The sequence below is a fragment of the Malurus melanocephalus genome, unplaced genomic scaffold (genome assembly GCF_030028575.1).
Source record: "Malurus melanocephalus ecotype Western Australia unplaced genomic scaffold, MMel_1.1 scaffold_43, whole genome shotgun sequence".
NCBI classification, from domain to species: Eukaryota; Metazoa; Chordata; class Aves; order Passeriformes; family Maluridae; genus Malurus; species Malurus melanocephalus.
Genome location: NW_026623275.1, coordinates 3004815 through 3018988, shown reverse-complemented (window position 1 = coordinate 3018988; position 14174 = coordinate 3004815). Strand labels below are relative to the sequence as shown.

The window sequence follows — 14174 nt, the reverse complement described above, 5'->3', positions numbered from 1 at the left end:
GCTGCACTAACAAACCTTAACTGCTTTTGCCAGGCTCCATCCCTCCGGTCTGAGTGTGAAAGTGATGGAACAGTTCTAACCATCTTCTGCTGCCACCCGTCCATCACACCCAAAAACACTCCGTGCTGGTGGCTGCCCTGAAAACATCTTGAAAGTACTCCCACACATTCMTTTCAGTTTCTGATAGCAGCAATCAGCTCWTTACAAATCMATATCTTACTACTACACTAATGAAYCTTCAGCTGCTCCYATCTTTRKGAYRYCTTGGCTGCTTTTTGAACATCAAACTTGTTCATCTGAAGTTTATACACATCCTACCCTCAAGACCCAGCCAGCCCTTGTAAGAAGACTTCTGACCTTGATGCAGACACATGTGCAGTTAGCTTAAAAGAAGAGAGGAGATAGGGAGGTAGAATGGAGAGGAGTATTTCTATTGGACCAGCTTGGAAGCAAAAATTCATGCCATGGAATTTCTCCTGTAGCACTAAATCTATTTCCCACATTCACTAAGACTGTGGAGCACTTGCACATAGCTGCTTTCTCTTCCAAAGTATTCTAAGCATGTTTTGTTAATGATATATTGTGGCAGCAACATTAATCTGTTGTTAAATATGTGGAGTCAAAAGTCTAAAAATRAAATTGCACTGAGACTTGCATAAATCACTTCTCAAACTAATAGGGTTTTAATTAAAGCAGAGTACATATGAATCAGAAGCAAAAAATATCCTGATTTTTAAATTTCCAGTAGATAATTTCCAATTACCTTATGTCTTATACTATACTTTAAGAAAATTTGACTTTAAAAGTACATAATTCCACTCATGTAAAGAATATGGCAGTTTCCCACTGCAGGCATTTGCTTTTCAGACAGGCTWACTTAAACACTGCTGTGCACAGAACTCTGTTTGTGTCTATGAGAAAGTGTCTGTGCTATATTTGTCTTGTCAATACTCCAGTTTCTGAGTTTGAAGAGAGAAAACAAAAGACCATAAGTAATCAACACATTTTATACACTATRAACACTCCAAAACTTATTTTTCCATATTAAATATAAGTGTTAGGCAAATCTAAGTTGACAAACACTGTTAATCACAACTTAAACAATGCTCCCATGCTAAATCAGTGCACCATTGTCCTCCCTGCTCGTGTCTGGCATTAAGGCTTCCATTCAGCTCCTCACTGATGAAAGTGACAAAACACAACTCCATTTTGTACTAACTGGTTCTTAGATTTGTTAGTGAGGCTCCTATCAGGGAAAACCTTGCAGAATGCTTCTGCAGGTCTATTCTATAAAATATGCATACTTTTTAAATGAACTTTCTGTTATGTGGCAGGCTCACTTTATTGCTGTGCAAATGAATACTTCTGTAGTCACTGCCATAGGACTGAAAACTCATTGATACTAAGGAGTGACTTCTCTAGATTTCATATGGAGCCAGAAAGAATGCCTCTATTCCCAGTTCTCTTTACAATTGTATCTTTCAGGAATTTCAATACAGGCTGAGGTGCCAAAGCCAAGACTCCAATTGCAAGTAATAATCAAACCAATGATCGTGCTGATARGAGGTTTTTACAATCATAGAATTGCTAAGGTTGGAAAGACCTCTAAGATCATCAAGTCCAACCATTTTACATGCATTTCTCCAGCTTACAGTGCATGAAGCCAAATACATACATGTTAAACAAGATACTCAATTCCTGCTTCTAATGCATATAAAAAGAAGCCATTGAAGTCCCAAGTTTGCCTTTTTTCTTTCTTCTCTTTGTAATATAAATGTTGTAGTTAAGCTTTCTGTTTCCCTCAGTACCATTTAGAAGCAGCCTTTGAAATCCCGTGACGCTTGATGCTGGCTCGATAAATCCCCATATTCCAGACTGATTTACTGGCCCTTTCATGGAACATCWCCTGAACCCCTGCACCCCTCCAGTTTGTGATATATTTCCAACATAAAAGCAGGATGCTTTTGTTATTAAAAATATTTTAGTTACAGGAGGTCTTTAGAATAGCTTTGGCACATCCTGTACATTCTCTAATAATCACATAAGGAAAACTTTTTTTGGCTCAGGGTCATTTTCATGTCCTTTATCGTCAATGTACTTTGTCTGCTCTTCCTTTTTTAAGACTCCCCTGTTTATTGTATTCAGCTGAGCTTGCAAGTTTTCCAGTTAACTAAGAGAGGTTTTCTTTATTAAATTTTCCAAATGGGCTGGAACTTCTGCAAGAAGAGTCCCTCCTGAGCTATTGCCTCTGCTTCCAGTTCAAATTGAACAACAAAACACAGATCAGTATTCACAATGAAGCGGAAAAAAAAATTCAAAGACTTAACCAAATTCTCTGGGGCTTTCAGTAAATATGTAATTAGAGTTTGGCTGAAGCCTATACTGCTGCTTTTTTCAGCCAAACTTTTTCTTTCTCTCAGGCATTTCCTTGGCAAGATCTGCGAACTCACCTTTAATGTACTGTTCAGCATTCGAATTTTGTGGAGTTTCTCATTAATGGAGGGRTTTTTGCTGCGCTTGATAAATGACTTCCTAAGCTCCTTCTTAGTTGACAGCCGACGATCACCAATGGGAGACAGGCTTGCTTGCTCCAATGACTTGTAAAGTCGCTCCATCTCGTCATCATCATCACATTTTTCCTGGTCTTCAAAGAAAAGAATAAATTGGGTATGAGAAYATGAACGTGGCAGCAGATAGCAGAAATGTTCTGTTCAGCCATCAGGAAATCTCTCAACCAYGTCAAAAAGTAATGGTATTAGAGTTAAAACTGAGGGCAATTAGGGTAATTTCTAGGGTAATAATACCCATGAGAAAGACAACTCCCAGACTCAAATGTTGTTAAGAATCAGGTGATGACCCAAACTGATATGAGCCTGTATCTCTACTAAGAGTGCTGCTTTAATGCTCTGAATATGTCACAAACTTTTAACAACTGTCAGTAAGTCCATGTTTGAATGAAACCACTTTGATAGATTCTACACCCATTCACCCTTCCCTGCATGCTACACGCAGTGGATTGCGCTTCTACCTGGCAACTCACAGGGCAAATCCTCTCAGGTGTGCTGATTCATCACCAAGTTTTGGTAATTATTGAAAATTGAGTTTTAAAAAATTGAGCACTTAAATGAAACATAGAAGCATTTCAGTGGCCCCAATAGAAGGTCCCAAGAAAACAGATTAAAGCCAGAACCCTCGGGGCATTTAATGTCTCATCCCTGAGTTTCACAGATTGCAGCAGRGAATTTGCTTGTAGTGCCTCACAACAAAGCCTTGATCATCTCCACCTTAATTATTCTGATGTCTCCCAAACTGCAGGACCATATTCCAAGACAGAGAGTACATGAAAGGAAAAGCAAGTAAACAGCTGAAAATAGCATAAAATAAGAYGAAAATTGAAGCAAAGGCATTTCTCAGACTAAAACAACTTAAAAATGAACAGATGGAAACTAAAAATGTACCAGGCACATGTAGGGGCATTTAGCAGAAGGCCATTTTTAGAAACAGACTGCGCAACTTCTTGTCCTTCAGTCCACACTGCTTCASTGATATTTAAAGGAAAATCTTACAGCTATTGCTGTTTTCATGGTGCTAATGAATCCCTCATGACCCACTTCAGATAACACTTGGTTTTATATCACTGGGGGTAGTGATGTTGGTTTTTCTCAGCTGCAATTCTCTCTATGCCCATTGAACTGGCTGGATATTTTTCTTTTAAATAAAAGTGAAACATTTACTTTTCTAAATCTTCTGCAGTCAGCAAATATATTTTGGACAAAGGGAACAAGTCCTTTTGCTCACTCATGCTGCAACTAAAAGWCTTCTGCAATATGTCAGCATGCTTAGGAGGCTGCTTCTTATCTTTTCCGTGCTTTATAAAGTACAGCATCCTCCTACATCTCTGTTCTTTCTAAATATTTAGGTTACAAGAAAGGTTTATGATATGCTGCAAATATTTGCCTTCGCTGCATTGCTGGCCTATTCTTCACTACTGTGTGATTATAAAAAGCCTACTGTAACTTGACAAAAACTAAATATAACTTCCAACATTGGTACATTGCTGAGGGAGGAAAAGGAGAACTGTTGTATATTTAACAAGCTGCAGGAAATAGAAAAAAATGGAAGTGTAAGGCATAATACACGGCAGTAGTATTTCCTGAAAACTGTTGGCTCATGCCATGAGGTTTGTAATAGCTAGTTTCCTGCCTGCTTTCTTGGGATGAAGCAGCTGCTTGTTTCATTAGCCAGACTCTGCACAGGACTGGCTCAACTCCGCTGTGGACAGCACCTATCAGGACTGTGCACAGTMACACTTGCAGAGATAAATTTACTTTTATCAGCTCTTCAAGAAAGACTGTGTGAGAAGAAAAAGAGATTGCTTCAATCCTGTCCAGCAACTTTTAGATAAAATCAACCCATAAAGGACTTAATATCCCTTCTCCAGATACCTTTCGAGGCTAACTCAAAACTCAGTGTCCTAAAAGGGTTACAAAGCAGCAAATATGAAGCACTGAACATTCTTCTTCCATGCTTCTGGGATCTTCCATGCACTTGTTGGTAACTGTAAGCAAGACAGTAACACTCAGCACAGAAAAAGATGGAGCCAAAGTCAGAAAAGCCCAGGAGAAGGCTCCCAGATGATGTGCTTGCCCAGCAAAATGTACTCAGCTCCTGCAGATTTTYAAGACTGCTACCTGAAGCTCCTCTGCTATTTATTATTCTCCCACCATTCTCATCCTCCAAMGGATTAATCAGGGTCATGTAATTTTAAAGGGAAAGAAATGTGTCTGATTCTTCATATCAGGGGSATAAAGGAAGTGGCAATAAAGCAGCTAAATGGAATTTCAGCAAACTGTTGGAAAATGAGGGTGATTGGAACTTACAGGTTGTGTAGAGCCAAGAATAAGTTGTATAGCACTTTTGTCTCCATTTTTGATTAATTCCAACTACAGTTAAAAAATACAAGAGTATCCTAATATTGTGTGTTTGCATAAGAAGCAAATACTGTTGCTATTRACAAAGGACATGTCTGCCAATAAACCTCAATAAATTGAGGCCAGACTGCCTCTTACCTATGCGGAATTTTAGCTTCAGTTACCCCTGAGACAAGTTCAGAAAGAAAAAGCCAACATTTTGCAGGCTTGAAGCTGCCACCGAGATTGATGCTGTAAACCTGAAAGCAGGAGAGGTAATAGAGGAAGGATACAGGCATTATACCTAGCATTCAATTAACAAGCCCAAGAAAATGATCTGTGATAAGAAAATATATTTATCTTCACTGACACAATGATGACTTTYACTATTTCTTAATGCCTCAAAATAAACTAAGAAAGCACTGTAGTGCTACAGAAACCTGTAGTTTGCTTGCTTGTTTATCCCATGAAACACCTGAGAGAAAATTAGAGTTGGATAATAGAAATAAAACAATATGAATCAAGGCTTTAGCACAGAATGGAGGTTTTCTTCAGATTCATTCATGGCACTCTTTCCCAGAACTTGGCATGCTTGAACCTGGAGTCAGAACACTGACCTGCCCGGGAACATCTAACAGAGGCACAAGCAATCACCAGTTCTGTACTCTTAGGCTGCAGTAATTTGGATTCTTCCTATGAAAGAAACCTGGGGTGTCTAGACCATACCACCAAATTGTTACAAAATATTTGCTTTCTATCACAAAGTAAAAATACACAGTACATAACCACAGGCCTTGGTGTAAAAATGAACAGATTATCTGTGTCAGACTCACACAGACAAACGTACCATCTCTGCTTTGCACTTTTTTTAAACCTCTGAAGGTTTTTAAGGATGAATATATTCTGCTGGCAAAAAAAAAAAAAAATCTTAATAATATGGATATGTTGGACCCCACTAGCATTGCTCTGGGGTGATTCTTTCCAGATGGGTCACACAGCTCACATCAGGCACATTTCAAATCACTTCAGAATAAAATATAGCAAGTTATCTCTTCCACCAACCACTCCTCAAGCTAAGCACTTTCTGTCTCAGTCATGCAAGTTAGGAAACTGAAATGCTACTASAGCACTTCTTTATCTCATCCTATTTTGAAGATAAAATACATTCATTTTCTTCCCAGGACCTACTGATGGATAGTGKCAAGGAACAAATGGCCACAGTGCAAGGACAGTACATATTGTGTGCATCTATGATGGTGTACTTGCAATTGGGGGCAACACATGCACTCTGCACGTTTTTCCCCTTGGCTCTTCTAACTATAAGCAATCCCACTGAGTGATACCACTGGATAGACCTGTCTTCCTGGGATCCTACACCATGCCCTTCACTCCCAAGCCTCACAGCCTGCTAAGGCTTCAGGACACTTCTGGAAAAAGTCTACATTGCTGTATATCTCCTTTAACTTTGCCAGACTCCAYAGTGAGCATTAGTGAAAAAGAGCCAGTGCTCATCTGAAGAAAAGAGAAGTTCTGCACTGAGATAGTTTCATCCTCAAGAGAAGAGACCTTCTAGGCTGGAATAGTAGTAGTATTTCAGGCACAGCTGACAAATTCTGATTTAGGGGAAGTAAAACACAGTCCTRAGGCTTGATGCCATTTATCTGGAATTTCCCTCTAGCAGGAGGTATCACAGACAAGGACAAGCTGCCAGAGGTTCAAATGCCTGTTCTTCACCTCCTCAATTTTCAGCTTCCGCCCTCCTGTCAGCCAGCTTGCCACAGGCTGGAGACATTAAGGTACTGAGACTCCCAATCTTGGAGCATCAATACAGGAGMCTGTCTGAAATATCACCTTTAATGCTTTTTAAGCCTACAAAGTGAAATTATCCAGAACTTTTCAAAAAGCAGCTGTGGAAAATAAAGCTGATTTTTTTTTTCCCCAGCGGTAAAGATATAGAAACTGGAAATGCTTGGCAGAAAGAGCACTTTGCATTGAAAACCACCTCCAAMAGAACTAAATTAATCTGAAATGTAAATATTTGTTCTCCTGTTCTTTAACTGAGATCTCACAGACCCCCAGTTGTCTATTAATCCCAAGAAAAGAAAAAAAAAATCTGCTTCTTCCTCCTGTTCTTGCTGCTCCTCTGAGTTTCTTGTAGCTTTGCCAGCATCTCTGTTTCTGATTCTGCTAAAATTTTTGATGCCACTGGGAGAGAATGCAAACATCCAGGCTAGGGAAAGCAGAGATAAAACAGTAATAAAGTATTTTTGCCCTTATTTGTCTATTCACCCYGTAGCCCTTCTCCACCATGGTGGTAGACTTTTCAATGAGAATATGAAGTCACTTGAAGGAAAATCACATTTCCCACATAACTGTGGAATAGAAAATATGGGGGAAGTTTGAATTAAGTGAGCATAGCTCAGRCAAACTCCTCACTGGCAAATGAAGAATTAAGGTAGGAGAGACTGGTAGAAAACAATARGAAATCTATGTTATCACCAACAGTTAGATGCTGCTGTCTAACAGTATGGTGGACTCAGCAGCGAGGGATGGAATTTTAATAAACTGACTGAACTGGAAACAACATGAATAGGTATCTCTTTTTCAGAGAGTTCAGAAAACCATAGTTTTCACTGTGATTTCTAAAGCTTTTTTGATGAGAAACAAAATAATTACTCATTGTTTCTTTACACAGTTTTTCTCACCATAGACACATTTCTTCACTAGCCTCAGCCATGACCTAGGCATTTTATCTAACATTTTCAGAAGGAACAAAGGGACCAGAGCACATCAGAGGATCTGTTCTGGCTATTACTGGCACAGACAGATTCCAGAGGGGAAGAGGATGTCAGTTCTGAGAACAGAAGGAATTGAATGAATCCAGCTCCTATTTAACCAACTCCTTCCCACAAAACCAACCCAGATAAAATCCAAGCAGTATTTGAAAAGCTGTCCAGGTTTGAAAATATCAGCACACACCAGCTCTYCTACAGCTACTGTGAGCTAAGGTAAAACAAACCAGAAGTGGTAAAATAAGAATGCCTTGTCAATATGCATTAATTTCATTTGATCATGAAACCYCCAGAAAATGCAAGGAAGAAGGATCTTACTGCTATAGTAGTGGATCCATAAATAAATYGAACCACATATTCCTATTTTCTTATATAACCTGTCAGTTCCTGCAGCTTCCTACTGCTATTATGGTTTAAGCTCATAATGGTGGTGGGTCATAGTCAGATACTTTTTGTTCCAGGGGTTTCCAGAAGAAATACAAAGTATGGAGTTTGGCTGGAGAGTATGTCTAGCCATCCTGGAGGGAGGAAGGCCGGCTTCTGGATGCAGCACACGTAGTCAGATCACTCTTTGTATTCTCAGCTGTTTCTTGTTTACCTTTCAGTTTCTTTGCATCACAGGCAGCACAGAATCTTTTGTCGCTGTGCATGTAGGAAGCTGCAWCACCAAAGTATCAAATATTCCCAAAAAGTAAATGGAAATACAATGTTGGTCTCTCCTTTCAAAGGAGAAAACTGATAAATTCCCCTTCTTTGTACCTGTGTATCACTCTCTGGTATGTAACATCTCCCTAGTAACTGGTGCRGAGATTTAATGTTGAGAGAATGCTCACAACACCACTAAGAGTGGTTTGAAAGATTGTTAAAATACAACTTTTTATGGCTCTTTGCACCAGATACTCACAGTTGCTTAGCAGAGTTCAGCAAATAATTTTTGCTGAAAAAATAATCCATCATTGATTTAGTTGATTTAGTAGATTTAGTTGAATCTGTAGCTTTTCTCATGGAGTTTCATCCATTTATTTTTGAAAAATGTTTCTTTCCTTGTTTAACTCATCACTAAGGTTTCTTCACTGTTTTTGTACTTTTTCATGGTAAGCTATTCCCACCAAACCACAGCCACTCTTTCTTCCTTCTAGGTACCATCTTTTCTCACACTTGTCTCCATTTCCAGACTTTGTCCAGCAAAAGTGTTCTTCAGTTCTAGAAAATTTTCACCTCAGCTCTAGGCCTGTCGTGGGTTATCAGCTCTTATCAGCTACAACCAAAAATTCTTCATGGGTTTTTACCATGCAGAATGTGGCCAGAAAACATGGTGGCAGGGTTTTTTATCCTCACCAGGAGAAGGAGAGCGCACAGAAGACCCGTAGGTTCTGTGTGGAGTGGGATCAAAGACCACATCTCTGTTCTGATGACAGAAGGGCCATCTGTACACACAGGGAACATGTGCTTTCAGGACAAATGTTGACACAAGACAGACTTGTCCCCCCCTGGATGCAGTCTCATGACTCTGAAGCATGTCAGAAATGCTCTATTCAGAAGCATTGTAAAGCAAATAATAGACTGCACTGAAGTGTGCCTCCTTGTGTGACATCAGATAACAAGGATGACATTACCAATTGTTGTAAATCATGAGAATTTGCAGCTAGATTTTACAAAGAACTTGAGTTCATCTCACAGTATTCATGCACATCCTTATCAACTAGCTGGAGAGGGAAATTCTTGGGGGATAAGCTACAGAACCAGAACTGCATCCTTTTTGATAACTTTCAGTTGGAATTTTAATGCTACTTTACATTAATCCTTCTTTTACTACCTCATTATCAAATTGAAGTAGTTTAATCTCCTTTCAAATTATTTCCTTGATTTTTCCAGAGGCCATTGCAGGGGAAGGCCCCACATAGCAGCACTCAACATGGCCTACTCATAATATGAAGACTGACAAAGGAAAGAAAAATCCGTGTATATTGCACGATCTACTTGCTCAGCAATGGACTATGATGCAGACAGTAACTTGTGAGGTGATAGGGTTTCCATAGTGACTGTCTTGGTGAAATTATCTATTTCTGGAATTCTGTCAGTGATCACCCCTGGGGTAAGGATGGAATTGTTCTGTGTTCTGCCATCAGGGTTGCCCATCAGCCAAGCAGTGAGCAAGAGAAGAATTCATTTTCTTTTTCCTTCTCAGCAAACTCAAACCACTTTGCAAACAGCAGGAATATACCAAAATGTGCATTAATTTAGATTTTAATTCCATTTTTATTGGTTAGTATGGCTGAGCCCATCAAACTATACTTTAAATGATTATTAATGTGTCATGCTAATTCTAAGACATCCATAAAAGCATTCGTCACCCTTAAATTATTATGGAAAACAGTAACTTACGCATTATTGCAGATTGCTGACAATACCAGAGCAACATATTCTAAGCAAAAGTTTAGATTTCTGAAAACCAGCCACTGAATCTTTGCCAACAGGACCTATAAGCCACTGCACTATTTATGATCTAAATTCTGACAGTCCACTTGATTGTCCCTAGTAACAGTTTCCAAAGTTATTACTCTGCCAAATTTAAMCCAGAAGGTAAAATCACAGAAAACAATTGTGTCATTTTCATTAAGGACTCCGCTTCTGCCAACCCCAACCTTTTCACAATTTGCAAAGCCAGAACTTACAGGAATTAGATTCCACAGTAACTCTCAAAGCATAGTACTCTCTCCTGACATATACCAACAGTACATATGCTCACTCTGGGTTTTAATTCTTTCTGATTAATGCCACAGAATTTTCCAGCAGAGCAGCCTAGAAAATGAATAATGATGGTGAGCATAAACACTGAGTTAATTATGACTTTGCTAAAAACTTTGCTTAATATCCTTTTTTTTTGTAAAATCGGAAAAATATATAATATGAAGGGGTGCCAACTTGCTAAATGTTGGTAGCTGTAAAACAATAGGGGGACTAACAAGGTAACTAATGTTCCTTATRGTGTCATCTTTCAGTGTCAAGTTCACCGTCAGAGAAATACTCTGAGTTCCCAACAACTCCAGTGCTGTTTCTTTCCACCATTGCATTACCTTCCACCTAGGCCTTAAAGTGCACCTTTGTTAGCTTTGCGTTGAGACAACCCTTCTTTTTCAGTGACAAAGTACTCACTTCAAATCTTTCCAAAGGATTTGGAATCATGGAAAGGGTTGATGCACAGGAACCTTGCTGCTCCCTAATGTACTCTCTGAGYAGCATAATTGTACTCCAGGAACAACTCTTAGGCTTCAACTGCTTTTAACTCAGAAAGGAGCAGTTTTGCTCAAAAGGCGGGAGATGTTTCCTCACTACACAGGAGAGTTATAAAAAGTAACAATGACCAAATTCTGGAGCTATGCCACCCTTTTCAATTAGCAGTACATTTCAGTAGGAGGGCACTGTGCAGATACCTATTAGCTTAAACAAAATCCAGTCTTAATAGACTTTCTGATTCAGGATTTCAGTTTTCTCTTGGTTACAATGAAGCTCAATGAAGCAAATAGGGAGTATGTACTTCAAGTAAATGCAACTGTTGGTAATGCCGTTTGTAAAATCGGACTGATCTAACTCCATTTCCTACATATTCCATTTTATTCCATATCCATTCTGTGACACACTTTCTTAACATTTTGATTAAATCAATTTTGGCATTGAAATAAAGACTGTTAACAAAATTATGTCTGTGTTAGATTTATATACATAGGGAAAATTTGAGAAAAGTTGTAAAGGAACCTACCAACCAGATACTAGGTTACATATTTAATGTGAAATAAATTAAATGTTTGTTATAAATGATGTGCCACTGGAAAACTCTTCAATGAAGAGCATAAAGGAAGGAAGGGGAAAGGAAGTTGAGGAAGYCCGTAACTCCCATATTGTATGGCTCTGCAAAAATCTCCTCTCTCATTAGCTCACCTCTGGCTGGTGATCTCTGTCCTGTTGCATCTGGCACAGCAAGACAGTGTGTGTCTGCATTCAAGTAAGAGGTTTGGGATCCACCATTTGGTTCAGAAAGCTGAGCTTCCTGGCTTTCTGCTGCATCTCCACAGACAACTTCTGGCGGCTCATCAGCATGAATCTGTACGCAGAACGTTAAAGGCTGATCACCCTCCTCCGTGGCAGAACTGTTCACCAGGTCCAGCCASGACTGCCTCTCGGAATAAACCACTTTGGATGCCAAGGAACACGATGATTCTTGGGAGTTGAAAGTGCTTTCAGGGGAGGAGAGAGAACAAGATGCTTCACTTGACAGAGTTGAGGTGAAAGATGACTTCTGCTGGTCCTGCTTTCCAGAAACAAAATGAGGGGGGGAAAGGGGTGGGAGACAAAAAAGAAAACTATTTATAAGTTATTTCTGTTCCTAGGTTCTACATAATATAAATATGCAGCTGAAATGCTAAATGACCAAAAATTTATGTAATCTGATTAACTATGCATTCAAACAAGCCTCAGGTAGGGCTGTCAATTTCCTACAGAGCTTCAGAAACCAAGCCATGAGCAAGCCAAAGGCGACAGAGTTATAAAACTGACAATGCCTAGGAGCAAAGGAAAGGAAAACCATTGTGTTGAATGCAGCCTTCCATGCTAAGTYGCACACTCACCTTCCTTCTTTAATTTGTCTTAACTTTATTGGCCTAATCAAGGGTGTGGAAGAGAAACCCCAAATTAGCCATTGAATGTGAAGTTGTCTTGAAGAACTCAACAGTTCCAGCAATGCAATAACCAGAGAGAGAGACAGAAGGGGTCCCCAGCACTGAAGTACAATAGAAAACTATTTTTCCTAGTCCATTCAGGGTATAATCATCCACCAGCGATGGCAAGAAAGCTTAGCAGAAACTGTCAGAAATCGTGATGAGATCATCATGATATGAAAGCCAGATCTTTTGCTGCTGCAGAAATGTACTCCTGAAAATCCTCTGCCACTGACCAATGCCAGTATCAGAATACCAGATTCGATGGAGTATAATTCTGGCAAGACTCTGTTCTCAATATTTATGCAAAATAGATCTGTGTAAGGATTAAAACAGACGATAACTAGACTGAAAATATTGAAAATTACTGAGAAGGTGTTGCTAGGGAAACCTGGAAAAGCTGCAAACACAGTAAAGGGACTAGCCTGGAATACCTATTTATAACCCAGTGGGCCAGAAATAAGTTTTAGTCAAATAAACCAAATCCAGAGTAACAAATTTTTCATTATGATTTATAAACTTCCTCAATCCAGTGTCGTATACTCTAATGTATGCAACATCCTTTGTATATTAAAAAAAGCAAAGTAGGTTTGTCTTCCTSTGCTTCTAATCCAGCTGCATCATGTAACTAGTAGTAAACTCAGAAGATGGGGAGGACCAATATCCCAGCAGACTGTGGGTCTGCTGTAATAAACTATGGGTGATAAAAACATCCTTGGGAATACAGGTGGCATGAAGCATTTCATCTAAGAGTTTCTATCACAAAGACAAATTATTGAAGCATTTGTAAAGTCAAGCAGAACAACTGAACAGTGAAAGCTCTTGTCCACATGGTGTGGATGGTCTAATTTCAGTTGTTCAAAACCAGGAAAGGAAAATATTAGATCTCACCTCTATGTTTATGGCATTTGTCGCCTAAAAAAAAAAAACAAGTGTTATTTAAATGAAAACTGTGCCTCACTGAGTGGAATATATTTCTGTTTCCATTTTCATTGTGTGTTAATTAAAAAATATGGGTGAGAATAAATATGACTGCCAGAAGGTGTTTCTTTTTCTCTACATATGTGTTGTGTTTTGTTTTTCCTTTGGCAGTACAAATGTTTGTACTGTGACTCCTTTGGAAGTTTTGCAATCATCCACATGATAATAAATTTCTATTTGGGGACATTTTAAAAGGCAGATCATAAGGATTTCACTGGAGATTAATGAGTCCCTAGATATTTTTTAGAGAAAAATTATGACCATGAAACTGTTCAACTGCTTTTTTGGCCACTGCTGAAATCTATTGTCTCAAAATATTTGCTGGTTTTGAACTGTAAATCCATTCACACGTGGACAAATTAATGCAGGTGGTCAGTTTAACTTTTGTCCTATAATTTACTTGTCACTCACTTGCTTTTTTCTTCCACAGTACCCAAAACCATGCATAGGCATGGAATGCTTAAGAGCATAACCTTTTTCTTCTGCAAATTTCAAAATGGTTTGAGTCAGCAGAGAATAGAACAGCAWGTATAAACTTTGTGCTAGAAGTACAGCAAAGTGTTTGCTGCTCTAAAGTAATGGAGCCTGCACCTGAGTGTCTATTCATTTCCAGACTAATTGTTTTCTGTTTGGAATTGATGTCAAGAAGTTTGGAAGCCTTTCTGCTTAAGACAGCATTTGCTCCATTTTCAAAAATGTCCATAGCTCCTACTTTCTATTTCACAAAATCCCTTTGCACTTAGGAGGAAAAAGTGCAATTAGAAAGAAAAAAAAAA

At 38.9% G+C, this 14174-nt stretch overlaps 1 protein-coding gene across 4 annotated transcripts in view; it reads right to left on the bottom strand.

Moving 5' to 3' along the window:
* Positions 1-14174, bottom strand: part of IPCEF1 (interaction protein for cytohesin exchange factors 1) — a 75168-nt gene that overhangs the window by 3363 nt on the left and 57631 nt on the right. For 3 of the 4 annotated variants that reach the window (XM_057364880.1, XM_057364881.1, XM_057364882.1), the window contains exons 9-10: positions 11642-12011; positions 2451-2644 (exon numbers count right to left, since the gene is read on the bottom strand). In XM_057364880.1, the coding sequence (XP_057220863.1) occupies positions 2451-2644; positions 11642-12011 (564 nt within the window). The remainder of the gene's footprint in view (positions 1-2450; positions 2645-11641; positions 12012-14174) is intronic. The other variant, XM_057364884.1, reaches the window with a different exon arrangement.